The sequence below is a fragment of the Salmo trutta genome, chromosome 6, assembly GCF_901001165.1.
Source record: "Salmo trutta chromosome 6, fSalTru1.1, whole genome shotgun sequence".
NCBI classification, from domain to species: Eukaryota; Metazoa; Chordata; class Actinopteri; order Salmoniformes; family Salmonidae; genus Salmo; species Salmo trutta.
The window spans coordinates 18,223,767-18,241,054 of NC_042962.1; the positions used below are offsets into that span (position 1 = coordinate 18,223,767).

Genomic DNA, 17,288 nt, shown 5'->3' on the forward strand with positions numbered 1-17,288 from the left:
GTTATTTGATGAGGTTGCGGACCAAATCCTGAATCTCAAGAGAGCCATTTGTGGCGGTATGTACAATGCTGCCACCACCAGGCATTACACGTAAAGGCATTGAGAGGCAGTGAGTGTTATGCGATCCCAGATCTAATCAAGAAGCTAGTAGGAAGGCTACTTACATGCATAACATCAGAAAATGCTCTGATTACTGATGTAGTTAAATAGCATGGACGCACTGTCTAATAGTGGATTTATTCATTTGTATTATATGGAATTCAAAATATTGTGCCAGGCAAATGGAAACCTTTACAAAAAGGTTAGTTAGTTTGGCCAGTTAGTTTGCCTACCACATTAGGGCAAAAACCAAACATACCTTTCATTACATTGAACAAAACAACCATCATCCTCCCATGCATAACTAAAAACAACATACCAATGGCATTAAGCCTAATTATTACATCTACTGTAAGAAAAGCATGGCCAACTGTAGCGTGACTAAGGAAAAACAGATGTGTTTGCTTGCCTACTGTATGCATGGCTCCTATGAAGCTCAGATGAGCCACAGTTCAAACGTGTGAAATGCAGCTCTCTTCCATTCAAAACACAGGCAATCTAGATAATGTCAAAGCACCTGTATAACAATCCGTGTGTAGATGTAGCGCTCCACTCACAATTGCCCAGCCCTTCACTTTGGAATGTTGCCAATATGCAATGACACTTTTGACACTACATTGATATAGGTATTATATGCTAAATGAATTAGTCTATTTCAAGAAGCAGGAATAGGAAGTTAGATTATTAGACGTCCCTTGCTTATTAGACGTCCCTTGCTTAAAATAGATTAGCATCTATAAAAAGTAACGGCTTGCTTTGATAAGCTTAGGCTTTCAAAGGATCTCAAAACTTTTCAGACAAGTCTGTGTCAGACTGACAGTCACCCTTGGTGTAGATTAGACAATGTTCCATTCAATAAATATATGGTATACCAACTATACCAAACGGACGTGAAATGAATAGCATCAGGAGCATTGGACAAAATGAATAACCAAGTAGCGCACAGAACATTTCTCTCTCCAAAACAAGCTGCCAAGGGGTACCTAACAGCTATTCAACAACTATTGTGGTTATGAATTATGTAAATATTTGCCATTTTGCCAGCGTACAGCCATAATCCAAAATGGAAGAAAAATTCGACATTCTGCTACAGGGTATTTGGTGAAATAGCGTACCACAGCGCTGACTACATTAGAAAAGTTTCCAATGCGCTGGGATGGGGCTCGTCGGTCTGTTTACACTAGAGCTAGTTACTGATCAAAGGGACATCAAACAACCCTATACGAACTAGCAATAAACGAATTTCTCTGTCAAACAATAAATGCGTAGGAACAAACATTATAACGTTACAGGCTTTTCGCCAGAAAACTTGGATGCAGTACTGCTAGACACTGGACTGCCCTCAAGACAACGAACTTCGGAATGCGTTCTTCGACGGAGAGCGCCACAGACCCGTTATCATAGGCTACTTCAAATTCCTGGGCTTTTTGCAATACAAAACAAACAAAATACACTACACAATAAATTATGAGTCTTACCTTTGAATACTTCTCCTCGAACTGTAAGCAATACGCTGCCCGCAGCAATTAGACAAGTTAAAAGTCTATCCATTGCGGTAGAGTATCGCGAACGTTACCCCCAGCTCCGGGGTAAGATCAATTCTACTCTGCCGCTGTGACAGAGAAAAATATTCCGTTTTACAGTTAACGTGCCCGGTACCTACTGGGTGTGTTCCCCTGTCTGTCTTTTCCTACTGGGTTACTTGTGTATCTTTCAAGTGCCTCCACTCGGATAGTGACTTCGCTAGCTGCCAGGAGGTAACTGACGTCACTAAGCTCGGAGAAAAGCTCGAGACAGCGCGCGCTCCAATAGAAGCGTCATTATGAGCTCCATTTCAGTATCCAGATGGAGTGATTGGTTCTTTCGTACTTTCCCCCAATTTGCTAGAATTCTTGCGGGAAATACTTACCCACCGACAGATTCTATTTTAGCCTAGCCTACACGTTTTTAAACTGTGGAGTCAAAGTTTCACTTTCAAATACTGTAAACCTGGTTTCAAGCACAGCTGTTGTTGATATGTTGTAACGAGGGAGGGGCGCGCCATTTCACACCAATGAAGATTCCTTAGGATCCTAATAGGAGAATCCTTGCATCTTGTATATCTTATTGCTTCGAATTTATTTGAGTACCATATGATATAAAACTACGTCGTAATTAGCATGACTTTAAGTCTAATTTTGATTAGGTTTGTATGGGGTAGTTTGATAATGTTGTCAATGTTAAGCAAGCTAGCTAACTTAGTGAAGAATTGTACCGACCAAAAAGCACATTAATTAAACGAAGTCCTATTTCCGACATCATAGCTAGGAAATAGAAGCTTCGATGAGTACGTGAAGGCAAGACAGAACATAATTTTTTGGCTCTATGCAAATAAACAAACTAAACTAAAATATCTCGGAACACCCTATTATTATGTTATAATTGTAGGCTATGGCACATTTTACCTCCTTTGTCCAATTGTATGACATCAGAGGGGAGTCATGCCACTTTCAAGACAACTCGGAAACTGAGACATTTCCGACTTGGAAATAGAAAGATGAGTTCTGAGTGGTCTGTCTTGAACGTGGCATCAGTCACTGCTCTCCTCACTGCTACGTTGACCGTGGCTCAGTTGTAGAGCAATGTTAACCATGACGCCACACATGGTCAAATCAGCATCATAATAAATGGAGAACAGCAACAACAACAAAAAGACACAAAAAAGATATAAGAAAAAATTTATGGAGTAAAGCAAGACCCCCCCCCCCCCCATCTACAGCACCACTTATTATTTCAAACCATGCACCGCTTGACTGACTGAACTTGAGCCTTATTTTCCAGTTGGAGAGAATGTCTGCTCCTCCCTTTTTTGGTTCAAGCTGCACATAATTTGTCCTAAAATTATGCAAGATTTACGAAGCAGAAGGAAATGTGTCAAAACCGACAGATTTTAATGGGGAGTCACTATCTGTGAGAATTTTACATTTGGATCTATAGCTTTTCAAATGATTGAGGGTAAAGGCCTTTTAGACTGTCTCTAGATGGCAGAATGTTAGCCTTCTTGTTAGTTGTGTGTCATCACATTCATCAGAAAATGACAGAGCATACTATATGTCACACAATTAAGAAATTGGATTGCTAATCAAGTGTGTGTGATTTATACTGTACTGAGAATTCATTTGCAAACTTCGCTGTGTAGGATGGCCTATAATATGTCAAACAAAGACCTAAGAATGGTCCAGTCGGCTTTTAAAGATGCCCATCTGGCATAAAAAGTTACATCCCACACAGTGTTGGGGAGTAGTGAACTGCATGTAGTTCAACTAGTAATTTAACTACATTTTGTAGTAGCTTGGTGGTGGTTGAACTAAATTCAAATCTTGGTAGTGTTTTCAGTAGTTAATTACTTTTTTGACATGTAGCAGTAGAACTACACACAGCTTTTCTTAGCTAAAATAAAATATGGGTAAAGTAGGCAATCATTTCCTTTGTTGTTCAGCATCAGACCTGCCTAATTCTCACTTGAAACATATTTGTTGTGTTTAATAGGCTAAATTACACATTCTGTTAACATCTGAACAGAGTGATCTGTTCTTGCAATTTCTGGTCTGTAACACTTCAGATTTACATATGATAATTTTTTACTTCGTTTGAATGTAGTGAACAAATTTTTCAAAGTAACTTTAGTTAATTAAAGTATATATTTTTAAATGTTTTGCCCAAAAAAACGATTTACCATGATTTCTGTGTTAATATGGAGGAATGATAAATAATCTCCCTTTTGTATTCTAGTGGTGCGGCGCTAAGATGAAAATGTTGACCCAATAGTGCACTTTGTGATAAAAGCACCACATTTGGAACAGAGGTATGTACAGCTGTATGTACCTTGGACATATATAGATATGGAGCCACCCCAGATTTGGCCCCCAGGGAGGCGTGGTAGCTACTATAAGAAAATAAAGTAGAAAAGATGCACATACAAATTTAGCTTCCAGTCAATGTCTCTATACCATGTTGAGAATTATTGTTAAGATGCAATTGGAACTGAATTTATAGCCAATAGTGTTCCGAAGTTAGAGCTAAATGTCTCATGGCATCGTTCATATCGGTTACCATTTTAGGTCTTACCAGTATGTCACATTAGCTCAATCGCCAATTTCTCAGCCTCTGACAATCACAGAAATACAACACTTTGAATAAATAACAGAAAAATTTCAACTTATTGCCACTCAACTCCGTTATATTGTGGAGTTGAGAGTTTTCAGCAAGGCCATGTGCAGGTAATGCTTGCAAAATGCATGTGCCATAGGCCTTTACAGACTACCAGTTTTTAATTTGAGCCGGATCCTGCCGGCACCTATTTGCCTGGATCCAGTACTTCTCGCGGCATGATTTATTAATTGTTTCACTGTTCGCATTTTGGACATTCTAATAAAAGCGATCAGCATTAAATCAAGTTGCCTCCTCGTTATTTCTCCCGCACCCCAGATAGACCACCATGTAAAAGCACAGTGATCCTGTTGTGTAATCATCCTATCCTGCCACACTGATTCCAGACCTGCTCTCTTATTTGTACATAGAGGTTATGGGGAGGGCCGGTGGGATAAGTAACTGATCTTGACACAGGTCTTGGTAGTGGTGGTCAGCTACTGAAGAGGTCCCTACGTAATCAAATCAAATCACATTTTATTTGTCACATGCACCAAATACAAAAGGTGTAGACCTTACAGTGAAATGCTTATTTACAAGCCCTTAACCAACAATGCAGTTTTGAGAAAATACCTAAAATAGTCTGGGTAGCCATTTGATTAGATGTTCAGGAGTCTTATGGCTTGGGGGTAGAAGCTGTTTAAATCAAATCAAATCAAATCAAATTTATTTATATAGCCCTTCGTACATCAGCTGAAATCTCAAAGTGCTGTACAGAAACCCAGCCTAAAACCCCAAACAGCAAGCAATGCATGTGAAAGAAGCACGGTGGCTGGGAAAAACTCCCTAGGAAAAACTCCTGAGAAAGGCCAAAAACCTAGGAAGAAACCTAGAGAGGAACCAGGCTATGAGGGGTGGCCAGTCCTCTTCTGGCTGTGCCGGGTGGATATTATAACAGAACATAGTCAAGATGTTAAAATGTTCGTAAATGACCAGCATGGTCAAATAATAATAATCATAGTAATTGTCGAGGGTGCAACAAGCACGTCCGGTGAACAGGTCAGGGTTCCGTAGCCGCAGGCAGAACAGTTGAAACTGGAGCAGCAGCATGGCCAGGTGGACTGGGGACAGCAAGGAGTCATCATGCCAGGTAGTCCTAGGGCTCAGGTCCTCCGAGAGAAAGAAAGAAAGAAAGAAAGAGAGAATTAGAGAGAGCATATTTACATTCACACAGGACACCGGATAAGACAAGAGAATACTCCAGATGTAACAGACTGACCCTAGCCCCCCGACACATAAACTACTGCAGCATAAATACTGGAGGCTGAGACAGGAGGGATCAGAAGACACTGTGGCCCCATCCGATGATACCCCCGGACAGGGCCAAACAGGCAGGATATAACCCCACCCACTTTGCCAAAGCACAGCCCCCCACACCACTAGAGGGATATCTACAACCACCAACTTACCGTCCGAAGACAAGGCCGAGTATAGCCCACAAAGATGTCCGCCACGGCACAACCCAAGGGGGGGGCGCCAACCCAGACAGGAAGACCACGTCAGTGGCTCAACCTACTCAAGTGACGCACCCCTCCCATGGACGGCATGGAAGAACACCAGTAAGTCAGTGACTCAGCCCCTGTAAAAGGGTTAGAGGCAGAGAATCCCAGTGGGAAGAGGGGAACCGACAAGGCAGAGACAGCAAGGGCGGTTCGTTGCTCCAGCCTTTCCGTTCACCTTCACACTCCTGGGCCAGACTATACTTAATCATAGGACCTACTGAAGAGATAAGTCTTCAGTAAAGACTTAAAGGTTGAGACTGAGTCTGCGTCTCTCACATGGGTAGGCAGACCATTCCATAAAAATGGAGCTCTATAGGAGAAAGCCCTATAGAAGCCTCTTGGACCTAGACTTGGCGCTCCGGTAATGCTTCCCGTGCGGTAGCAGAGAGAACAGTCTATGACTAAGGTGGCTGGAGTCTTTGACAATTTTTTGGGCCTTCCTCTTACACCGACTTGTATAGAGGTCCTGGATGGCAGGAAGCTTGGCCCCGGTGATGTACTGGGCCGTACACACTACCCTCTTTAGTGACTTCCGGTCAGAGGCCGAGCAGCTGCCATACCAGGCAGTGATGCACCCTGTCAGGATGTTCTCAATGGTGCAGCTGTAAAACCTTTTGAGAATCTGAGGACCCATGCCAAATCTTTTCAGTCTCCTGAGGGGGAATAGGTTTTGTTGTGCCCTCTTCACGACTGTCTTGGTGTGCTTGGACCATGTTAGTTTGTTCGTGATGTGGACGCCAAGGAACTTGAAGCTCTCAACCTGCTCTATTACAGCCCCGTCGATGAGAATGGGGGCTTGCTCGGTCCTCCTTTTCCTGTAGTCCACAATCATCTCCTTTGTCTTGATCACGTTGAGGGAGAGGTTGTTGTTCTTGCACCACACGGTCAGGTCTCTGACCTTCTCCCTATAGGCTGTCTCATCGTTGTCGGTAATCAGGCCTACCACTGTTGTATCGTTGGCAAACTTAATGATGGTGTTGGAGTCGTGCCTGGCCATGCAGTCATGAGTGAACAGGGAGTGCAGGAGGGGACTGAGCACGCACCCCTGAGGGGCCCCCGTGGTGAGGATCAGCGTGGCGGATGAGTTGTTACCTACCCATACCACCTGGGGTTGGCTCGTCAGGAAGTCCAGGATCCAGTTGCAGAGGGAGGTGTTTAGTCCCAGGGTCCTTAGCTTAGTGATGAGCTTTGAGGGCACTATGGTGTTGAACGCTGAGCTGTAGTCAATGAATAGCATTCTCACATAGGTGCTCCTTTTGTCCAGGTGTGAAAGGGCAGTGTGGAGTGCAATAAAGATTGCATCATCTGTGGATCTGTTGGGGCGGTATACAAATTGGAGTGGGTCTAGGGTTTCTGGGATAATGGTGTTGATGTGAGCCATGACCAGCCTTTCAAGGCATTTCATGGCTACCAATGTGAGTGCTACGGGTTGGTAGTCATTTAGGCAGGTTAGCAACACTGCTAATCCCATCAGTTCAGCATGACCACCGGCACCTCCACTAGCTAGTAGGCCTACTGGCGAGTCAGACAGCGGGAGAGGGAGATGGGGACCTGGAGTGGAGCGTTGCAGTGCACCCACCGACAAAGTGCTTGGAGCAAGTGCAATTTGCCGTTCAAGAACAAGCAAACGTATAACCCCTGGCTTGTCATGCAGATTTAAAAGTTTGGCTGTACAACATGCAAAAAGGTAGGGAGCTTGGGTCTAGAAACGATTGGAGGGATTCAACTGGCAATAGAGTGGGTGGGATGTACAGTCAATTAACATCCTATGACTCAGACATAAAAAACAACAACAACAAGAAAAAAAAACTCAGAAAAAAGGTTTTTGAACATGCCCGAACCAAGGCGCATTTGGTGGCAGCAAGCCTTGTCGACAAGGCTAAAGAGGACACCCAGGTTATAGTTAACACACAAAATGAAAAAATAGACACTACAGCCAGAGTCTTCATAACAGCCTTAGAAAGAAGCTAAATGTCAATGCCACAGGCCCGCTCATGGCTTTGAGCAAGAAGTTGACTCTCAGGAGTTAAATGGACTTGACATGGGGAGAGTCATTGTGGGAGGTTTTGAAACTAAGTTAGGGCACTTTTCTTCCTTTACAAACTTGTTTGGTACTGTGAAGGTAATCTGAATATGTGCTTCATATTATCACATAGGCAGGAAGCCTATATATTGTCATATGTGTGTTCTGCTGTAGCCTACATTGATTTATTTTATTTTAAGTTATATTGCTACATTGATGTCTTGAAAATTAAATTACATTATGCAAGTAATAAAGTTATCTACTTTTCTAAACAATTCAAAAGTAAGCCACAACACAGGAGCCATGTGACCAAATAGTTATAAGAGCAGGCTACTAGGAAGTGTGATGTAAAAATAGATGCTCAACTGTGCCAGTGAATTGTTGTAATAGCTTTGCCAGGAGATTCCTTGAGACCATTGTTGCACTTTTATTTAGCTCTCCAAGCAAAGGGCAGTCAGATTTACGTGTCCCATAAAATCACAGCACCTAGACACATAATATGGAAAATAAGCATAGGCTTGGCTCAAGCACATCCTAGGATTGAAAAAATGCATGCTCTACAGAATGCCCAAAGTGCTCCATTCAGCTCAGGCTGCTTGCTCCCTGGACCCACTGCATGTTTGTGGTGGTTTTGGGTATTGCATCTTACTCCTTCAGAAGGACCCCAACCCTATACAGTATATCTGTATCTGTCATCCGCAGAGTTGTAGAGTAATGCAAAATGAACAGATTTTCTTGTATAGCTAATAAATCCACTGATTTGGAGAGATACCATTTCTTTGTACATGACGTACTATGTGAACTCATAAGGCCAGGGACTGTATGCTACAGAAGGAGCAGAGACAGACTAAACTGACACCATCTCAAACAAGGACCCAAAAAAAGACAACTCTGACTTTGTTTTATGGAGGCCCACATTTTTATGAGAGCTGTTGACTCAGGCTGATGTGTAGTTAGACATCATACAGAGATAGGCTCTCAGTCATAAAATCACTACTGTGAATGGCAGCTTGTTGACATTCTGCTGGGGAATTGATGCACTAGGGGGAATATTCAGGCTGAATGAGTCAGGAATTGTTCATGCTACAGAGTCCTGGGGCCCCCCCGGGTGCACATTTTGGTTTTTGCCCTAGCACTACACAGCTGATTCAAAGGACCAACTCATCATCAAGCAGGACCGATTTTGGGAAGCCCTGCTATAGAGCACGGGTCAAAGTCATTCCACGGAGGGCCAAGTTTCTGCGGGTTTTCGCTTCACCCTTGTACTTGATTGAAGAATTAAGGTCACTAATTATACTGAACAAAAATATAAACGCAACTATTTCAAACATTTTACTGTTACTGTTCATATAAGGATATCAGTCCATTTAATTAAATTCACTAGGCCCTAATCTATGGATTTCACATGACTGGGCAGGGGGGCAGCCACCTGGGAGTCAGGCCCAACCACTGGGGAGCCAGGCCCAGCCAATCAGAATGAGTTTTTTCCCACAAAAGGGCTTTATTACAGACAGAAATACTCCTCAGTTGCATCAGCAGTCCGGGTGGCTTGTCTCAGACGATCCCACAGGTAAGAAGCCGGATGGGGAGGTCCTGGGCTGGTCTGCAGTTGTGAGGCAAGTTGGGCGTACTACCAAATTCTGTAGAACAACGTTGGAGGCGGCTTATGGTAGAGAAATGAACATTACAGTTCTGGTGGACATTCCTGCCAATTGCACGCTCCCTCAAAACTTGAGACATCTGTGGCATTGTGTTGTGTGACAGAACGGCACATTTTAGAGTGGCCTGTTATTGTCCCCAGCACAAGGTGCACCTGTGTAATGACCATGCTGTTTAATCAGCTTCTCGATAGGCCAAAACCTGTCAGGTGGATGGATTATCTTGGCAAAGGAGAAATGCTCACTAACAGGGATATAAACAAATTTGTGCACAAAATTTGAGACAAATAAGCTTTTTAGTGCGGATGGAACATTTCTACGATCTTTTATTTCAGCTCATGAAACATGGGACCAACACTTTACATATTGCGTTTATATTTTTGTTCAGTATAGTAAGGAACTCCTCTCACCTGATTGTCTAGGTCTTAATAGAAAGGAAAAACCAAAAACCTGCAGACACATTTCAGTGGAATGAGTTTGACACCCCTGCTATAGAGCAAGTGAAGAACCCTGTTTGAATCCCTTCTAAATGCATCCTTCTTAGATCAGGAAAAAACAGGGTTTTCCACCCCATTGCTTTCCCCTATCTTACAGTGTCAGATCAGAGATCTCTTCATTGAATGAAGGAACGGTGCATTTGAAAGGGATTAGAACAGGGCCACGGTCTCATCCTATACATTTTTAACTGCTCAGTGATGCAGTTTTGTCCTTTAGTTCGTTTTCTGGCCAGGCAGGCAGGAAGGAAGGCAGAGACTGATTAGCAGACTTGCTCATCCTCACCTTATCTCAGCTTAAACCCTAGTCATCCCAGTCGCCTGCTTCACAATTGTTCAGGGGCATAATGCCGTGACATTTTCATATGTAATTACATACTCTGGATGAGGAAATCAATACTAAAATGTCCTCCTGATAAAAGTGAGGGATAACGAGATTGAGCTCAGGACATACACAACATGCAATTGTTAATGACAATAACGAGCAAAAAGGTGAGACAATTTTCAGACAATTTCATCACTATGGATTCCTACACTGATATCTGTAAAATGTATGGATACAGTGGATAACTAACCGTCAAGGTACAATATCTGAATGTCAAGGTGACATAACAGTGCTTCCTTATCATGTAAAACCGCAGTGAGACAAATGATGTTGTTCATGGTGATAATCTCAGGACCTATACAGTGTTGTTAGCCCTCCAGAGTCTTTGAGGGACATTTTATTTAAAACTGAGTGAAAAGGGGAGTTATCACCTGATTTTGCCCAATAAGAACACAGATTTAAAATAATTTTGCTAAACATTTTGCTGCTGTGTGCGATACTGAACACGACCCTGGATCGTCTTCATTAGGGCATGCAACATAACATGTTTTTAAACATTTTGCCAGAGAACATTAAGATTAACATTTCTTATTGGACAAATGCAGGTAGGTAGTCCCTCCCTCTAGTTTCAGTCCGTTTTCTTCCATTTGGTGCTTAAAGAACCCAATGTTAGTGCTGATGTTGGTGCTGTCACCTGACTGTCCTGTGAAATCCTCAGCCCCTGCCACTGACATTTTCTTGCTCTCTTTTGTATCCCACCATCATCTGACTATCTACCACATGGGATTCACAGCTCATCTTGTGCGACCAAAACCAAATAAGCTATGAATTTCCTGGTAAGTGAATTGCCCACAGTGGCATAGTTTTGCCCAGACATGTTATACATTGACCAAATAAAATGTCAGGGTGTCCAGCCAGCTGAATGTGAGTTCCAGAAAACACTGATCCAATTCCTGAAAGAGATATCATCCCACTAGGATTAGTGTCTGTTTTGCTTATACTCTTTCCTTGCAAGTTAGTGTGTAACTTTTTTTTTGCCTTATTTTACCAGGTAAGTTTTCCTGAGAACACATTCTCATTTACAGCAACAACCTGGGGAATAGTTACAGGAGAGATGAACGAGCCAAATGTAAGCTGGGGATGATTAGATGGCCATGATGGTACAGTATAAAGACCAGACTGGGAATTTAGCCAGGACACCAGGATTAACACCCCTACTCTTACAATAAGTGCCATGGGATCTTTAGTGACCACAGAGAGTCAGGACACTTGTTTAACATCCCATCCAAAAGGCAGCACCCTACACAGGGCAATGTATCCAAACACTGCCCAGGGGAATTGGGATATTTTTTGGAGACCAGAGGAAAGGGTGCTTCCTACTGTCCCTCAAACACCACTTCCAGCAGCATCTGGTCTCCCATCCAGAGACTTACCAGGACCAACCCTGCTTAGCTTGCCAGCAGTGGGTTGCAGACATATGCAGACAAGACAAAATAAATAAATGAGACTCTCGCCATAGCAGAAAGATTACAACATGTCTTGATGATTGAAAACTTCTGAAAGGAGATACTGTACATGGATAGGATTAAGTTGTTATTGACACATCGACACGTGTCTGTGTGAACTGATAATGGCTCCAATCTTTCAGGGGATGGACAAGGGTGCTGATTTGTTAGGGCAATGTTTGAAATGTTCTGGGTTCTCCATGGCAACCTAATTGAGTGAATTTTGTCCATATGAAACTCTACCACAAGGGTGCATAGTTCTCACGTTTTGTGTCACAGTCTGCTGTGATGGGATTCATTTACATGCAAGACACATAGCCAGCTGAAGTAAAGGATGAGAGGGATACCCTTTAATGAGATATCTTGACAATAAAAGATGCTTCCAATGATTTGGAATTGTCTCCAGCAAATTAAAAACTTGCTGAGATGCCGTATCCAGGAAAACGTGGATAAATAAATTAAGGACTACCTCACAAAATTCAATTAACACTGAGTGTTGAAGCGTTTATGTTATGTCGTTTTGATTACCCAAACCAGACATTAAACCAACTCAAGCATGCAGTCTCTTTACTGCATAGTAACGTTAGACTTCTAATAGTCCTAAATCTAATAACAAATGGGTGCTGGCATGGCATTAGAACTGGACCCAAAGCATGGAATGAGCCGGAAGAAAGAGAGAGTGAAAGAAGGACGAGAGGAGAGGTTACCTCAACGCTAAACAGGTCTGCTCCTTCAGGACAACGGAACACAGGGTGACCAAGATAAAGTGGTTTAATCAGCGGCCTTAGAGAACAGGAGAAAGGGAACAAGGAAGCGAGATGGACGAAAGATAGCGAGCCAGGAGCATCTTTCTCTCTTCACCCAGGGAGAGAACACAGATAACTGCCCCCCTGCCCCCCTGCCCCCCCCCCTCTCTCACCCCTCAACCCCACCCCTCTTCCTGGAAACAACATGAGCCACATCCCAGGGGAAAAGCTAGGACACAGATGCAGGCTACCAAGGAGGGAGCAGGACAAAGCGTGCTGCCCTACAAGAAGGACTTGAGCGTGCTGCAATCACCCGGGCTGGGATGGGACTGTCCATTTAACCTTGCGAAAAGCCCCTAGATAAGAGCCGGAACACAATGGAACCCATTCATTATTCGCTCAGAGGCTGGATGACACAAGGCCTGAGGAGGCGGAGAGGAGGAGACAGAGAGGAATGTGCATTTGTCAGAGCTTGTACCACACACTGTCTAATTCACACTTTGCTTTTCTTTAGAGAGCAGAGAGGGTGTCGGAAAGGTGTCTGGAGGTTGTGAGAGTTTTCATCCAACACATCCCATGGCATGAAGATCATCCAGTGCAGTACACTAGCGGATGTGTTTGGACTTGTCTCCAATGTTTGATACTGTAGCTGTATGTGTAACAGTGGCAACAGGGGTGGTGAGGGCCACAGATTGTCCAGCAAGATATTATTGACTAAAGACAGAGGGGATTATGGGGAAAAAATGGTTTAGGAGGAAAGTTTCAGGGACTAATATCTAACACTGATGAAGTTGTCTTTCCAGCAAGAAAACAACACAGACACAATACCTGCTAACACACAAACACACGCACGCGCACGCACACACACACATGTATTTCTTTCTGCTGCTGGACCATTCATCCATAGTTACCAGTGAAAGGTATTTCTGTCATTTGGCGGCCAAACCCTGCATGTGGGTGTCTATATTTGTTTTCAATGTTGTGTGTGTGCGCATGTGTCTGAGAGGGATAGCGAGAGAGTCTGCCAGGTCTAGTCTGCTGTAAAAGTGTGTCTGAGAGGGATAGCGAGAGAGTCTGCCAGGTCTAGTCTGCTGTAAAAGTATCTGTGCGTGTTTTTAGTACCAGAAAAACCACACAGGTCGAGCCCATTCCAACAGCAGACCACACTCCTGTAGGTCTTGGCAAAACACAGTGCTCATCAATCACTCATTACCTCAACCTGAACACTTCCCTGGTTTTGGCAGAAGCGTGTGTATATGGTAATTGAGAGGTTTGGGTCTCGTTTGCAGCGGACGCAACAGGCTTTGGTTAGCCAAGTCTGATTTACTAGCCAAATGGAACACTAGAACTCAGCGTTTCAGTGAAGGTGGATAGCATTAAAACTTTGACAAACTTTTCTTTCTATCTGTGTGCAATTGACATGAATGGCCACTGCTCGATGAAGATTAGCTTTTAATGTTTGATAAGTGTTGTAGAGGTGTCATTCGGGTTGACAGAAAATCCTTACTCGTGTCCAAATCTAAATTGCATTCAAAACAAACAACCGCACCAGACGAGCCATGTCAGCAGAGGTCCCAGTAACTCAATGTACCACCCTGCAGCAACAGTGGCTCACCTCAATGCCCAAGCCACATAGTCATTTTGAATAGTACATCTCAGGGAAAGGACTTTTACAAGCTTTCCTATGACATTCTTTATATGTATCAGAATGTTAATGTGTATATCACACAAGTTACAATTTACTGCAAGTGACAAATACACTGTGATGTCTTTATATGGATTGTCTGAGATGCAGTCACGAATAGTACATGTTGAATGTCTATGATGTTGATACAAAGTTTCTAAAACACACATTCACTTTTACATAAACCATTTTGTGTTGTGTGAGATTTCTGAGTTCACATAAATATTTGAGGCAAAGTGTTTTGGAGAATAAATATCTAGTGTTTATTTACACCTCAGTTTATATAAGAACAGGTAGATAAAATAGTCATTTGCCGCTCAAACCACACTAAAAGACAATCCTACGCAATAAGACTACATTTTAAAATAGCTTACTTTACAGTCAGGCAGCAAATAACACATCATTGGGTTGGTTTTGGAAATGCTACCTTCAGGTGCAATGAGGTGCTACATTAAAAAACGTAAATGCTACTCCAACCCAAATGTCAATCCAATAGCCACGATAAGACTGTAGGTCCATTGACTGTGTGCAGTATAGCATGTGATCCTTCAAGCTGGCTGGGGTTGGAGCCTGGCAACAGCATTTTGCTTGTAGCTCTTAAACGAAGCGGGCGGTAACTACAGCAGCAAACACGGCTGGGCTCAAGGCTGACCTTTTTGTTGATGTAATGGAAGCATCCCAATCTTGATCCTGGAAGGATAGTTTAGATAGCTAAACGAGAGGCTGGGGGAGTGGAGGTCAACCGGGATCAGCAAGTTATATGCAGCAGGTCAGAGAAATGCCCAGGCTCGCTCCCCCAACAGCAAGACAAAACAAATGAGGGAGAAATACAATGCTAGTTAAGAACAAACAGCCCCTGGCTTTGTTAGTTGTTCTCACTCGGGACCTGAAACATGACCTCTTCCCGTCTCTGGACTCCTCTGGTAGAGAGTGTGAAGAATCTGACGTCAGAGCTCCGCTACACGTTAATCTATTTCCTCTAACCCGGCCTCCCAACAGTCCAAGTCTATTTCAATTCAATGTGTTTAGCCCCACTGAGCCTTTCACTCACTTGTAAGTTGCTTTAAGGAGTTTATAAGGATAACATGTCCCAATTTATGCAAATAGAGTTACTAGGTAGAACTCTACATAAGCACCCTTAGAATCAGGACGACAGTCATTTAATTAATAGCCTAATCATTTTAGCATAATCACAGTTGCAGAGTCTTTTGCATCGTCTTGTTATATACAGAAAGTTAAAATACAGCAATCGAAGCTTTTTCTCATCCTTTTCTCATGCATGTTGAGGGTCACTCCAAAATCTTATTCTACTCATGAGCAACAACAATGAAAGTACATTAGTCCCCTTATGGAGACCAAAAGTGGGTCCCCAGATGAAATGCACACGGATCAAGACCAGGAATTTTCCCTCCTTCTGTGGAACAGTCTCAATTAGATTTGAGATAATTAAACAGGGCGGTGAGTCCTCCTTCCAGCACTTCTTTGAGTTTTGCATGATGTGGAGCCCCTTATCCAAGGGGTGGCAGGCCAGCTTCTCCAGCCTGCTGAGCTGGTGCATCTCCTGGGGCACGTTCTGGATGTCGTTGAAGTCCACGTTGAGAAGCTCCAGGCGCGTCAGGCAGCAGATCATCTTGGGGAGTGAGTGGATCTCCACGATGAGGATCTTGAGCTCCACCAGCGCCGCGATGCTCTCGGCGATGCTCTCCAGCCTGTTGCAGGCCAGGTGGAGGAACACCAGACTCCTCATGGTGTAGATGCAGCCGGTGATGTGAACAATGTTGTTGTAGCTGAGGTTGAGCTTGCGTAAGCAGGTCAGGCTGGCGAAGGAAGCGGGGAGGCCAGATATCTGGTTGTTGGTCAGGCTGAGGACCTCCAGCCTAGTGCAGTTTCCCAGCTCCTCTGGGACCTCGGTCAGCCGGTTGCGGTAGCAGAACAGGACACGGAGGTGCCTGAGTTGGCCGATCTCCGGGGGCAGGCTGGTCAGCTGGTTCCCCCACAGGTTGAGGTCCACCAGGTTGCTGAGGATGCTAAGGGCAGGGGGCAGAGCCCATAGGCAGTTCAATGACAGATTGACCTTCTCAAGCTCCATCACATCCCACAGTTCCTCTGGGGGTTCCTTGAGGCCGCGGCGGGCCAGGCTCAGCATGCTGTAGCCCCACTGTTTGTATGTGTGGTTGCGGATCCGCTCCGCTGATGTCAAGCTGTCCTCACGTCCGGCACTCTTCCTCACCTGCCTCTTCATCTCCTCCTCCTTGGACTGCTTGGCTCCCATTGATGCTTCCTCAGCAGGACTCCCAATGTCTAGACAACAAGATGTCCAAGAGCATTCATTACCCGGAAGCCTTAGCTACAGAACCACCTAGACCAGTAGGTTTGGCAGCTAAGTAGCTTTGGGCAGAGCTGGGACAGTCAGCAGAGACTGTGGACATTCTCACTTTTGGATAATAAATGTCGCTGGATATCCTCTCTGTAAGTGCTGGCCAAGTATAGTGGAGTGTAGCAGAGCAGTAATAATGTGTGTATATGTCCAGGGGACAGCTCTGAGGATCTGAGGAGGAGTGTGCTGACATGAGGAGAAGGAGCAGGTGGCTGAAACCAACCGCTAGCCCACACTGACTGGGCAGCACCACCACCACAGCCACACTTACGAAGTTTCACCCCTAGCCTCCCACCCCGCGCCCCCATATCATCCACCCCCTTTAGCTGCCTCTGTCATTTCAGCACTCCGGCCCGGGCGATAACTAACCTTAATTGCGCTGAGGGTGTGAGGATGCCATTTTCATTGAGGATGTCATTTGATTTACACAGCTAACCATCCCTGTAACTGTCGCTTCTGCAGCGAGATCTTTTTCCAAACTAAAACTAAAAAAGATGTACCTAAGAAGCATTAGGCTCTCAGTCTGATGTGTACTTTTGAACACCTGAGTAAGGTCCACCCATTGCACTGGCGCCGTCGTAGCCTTGACCACAGCATTTGTTCACCGATATGCCCTTAATTTCAATCAGTTCAATTAGCCTATTTTTTTCCAAGGCCCGAGGCACTTTGATCAGTCACATTTTTGAA

The 17,288-nt window shown here is 44.0% G+C and overlaps 1 protein-coding gene and 1 pseudogene across 3 annotated transcripts in view; both read right to left on the bottom strand.

The window, feature by feature from the left end:
* Positions 1–2,046, bottom strand: part of LOC115195565 (receptor-type tyrosine-protein phosphatase mu) — a 310,061-nt gene extending 308,015 nt beyond the window's left edge. The window contains exon 1 of one of the 3 annotated variants that reach the window (XM_029755546.1): positions 1,578–2,046. In XM_029755546.1, the coding sequence (XP_029611406.1) occupies positions 1,578–1,650 (73 nt within the window). In that variant the 5' untranslated portion in view covers positions 1,651–2,046. The remainder of the gene's footprint in view (positions 1–1,577) is intronic. The other 2 variants (XM_029755547.1, XM_029755548.1) reach the window with 2 other exon arrangements.
* Positions 2,047–15,651: 13,605 nt separating this feature from the next.
* LOC115195275 (leucine-rich repeat-containing protein 30-like) lies at positions 15,652–16,496 on the bottom strand (annotated as a pseudogene).
* Between the last annotated feature and the right edge of the window lie 792 nt (positions 16,497–17,288).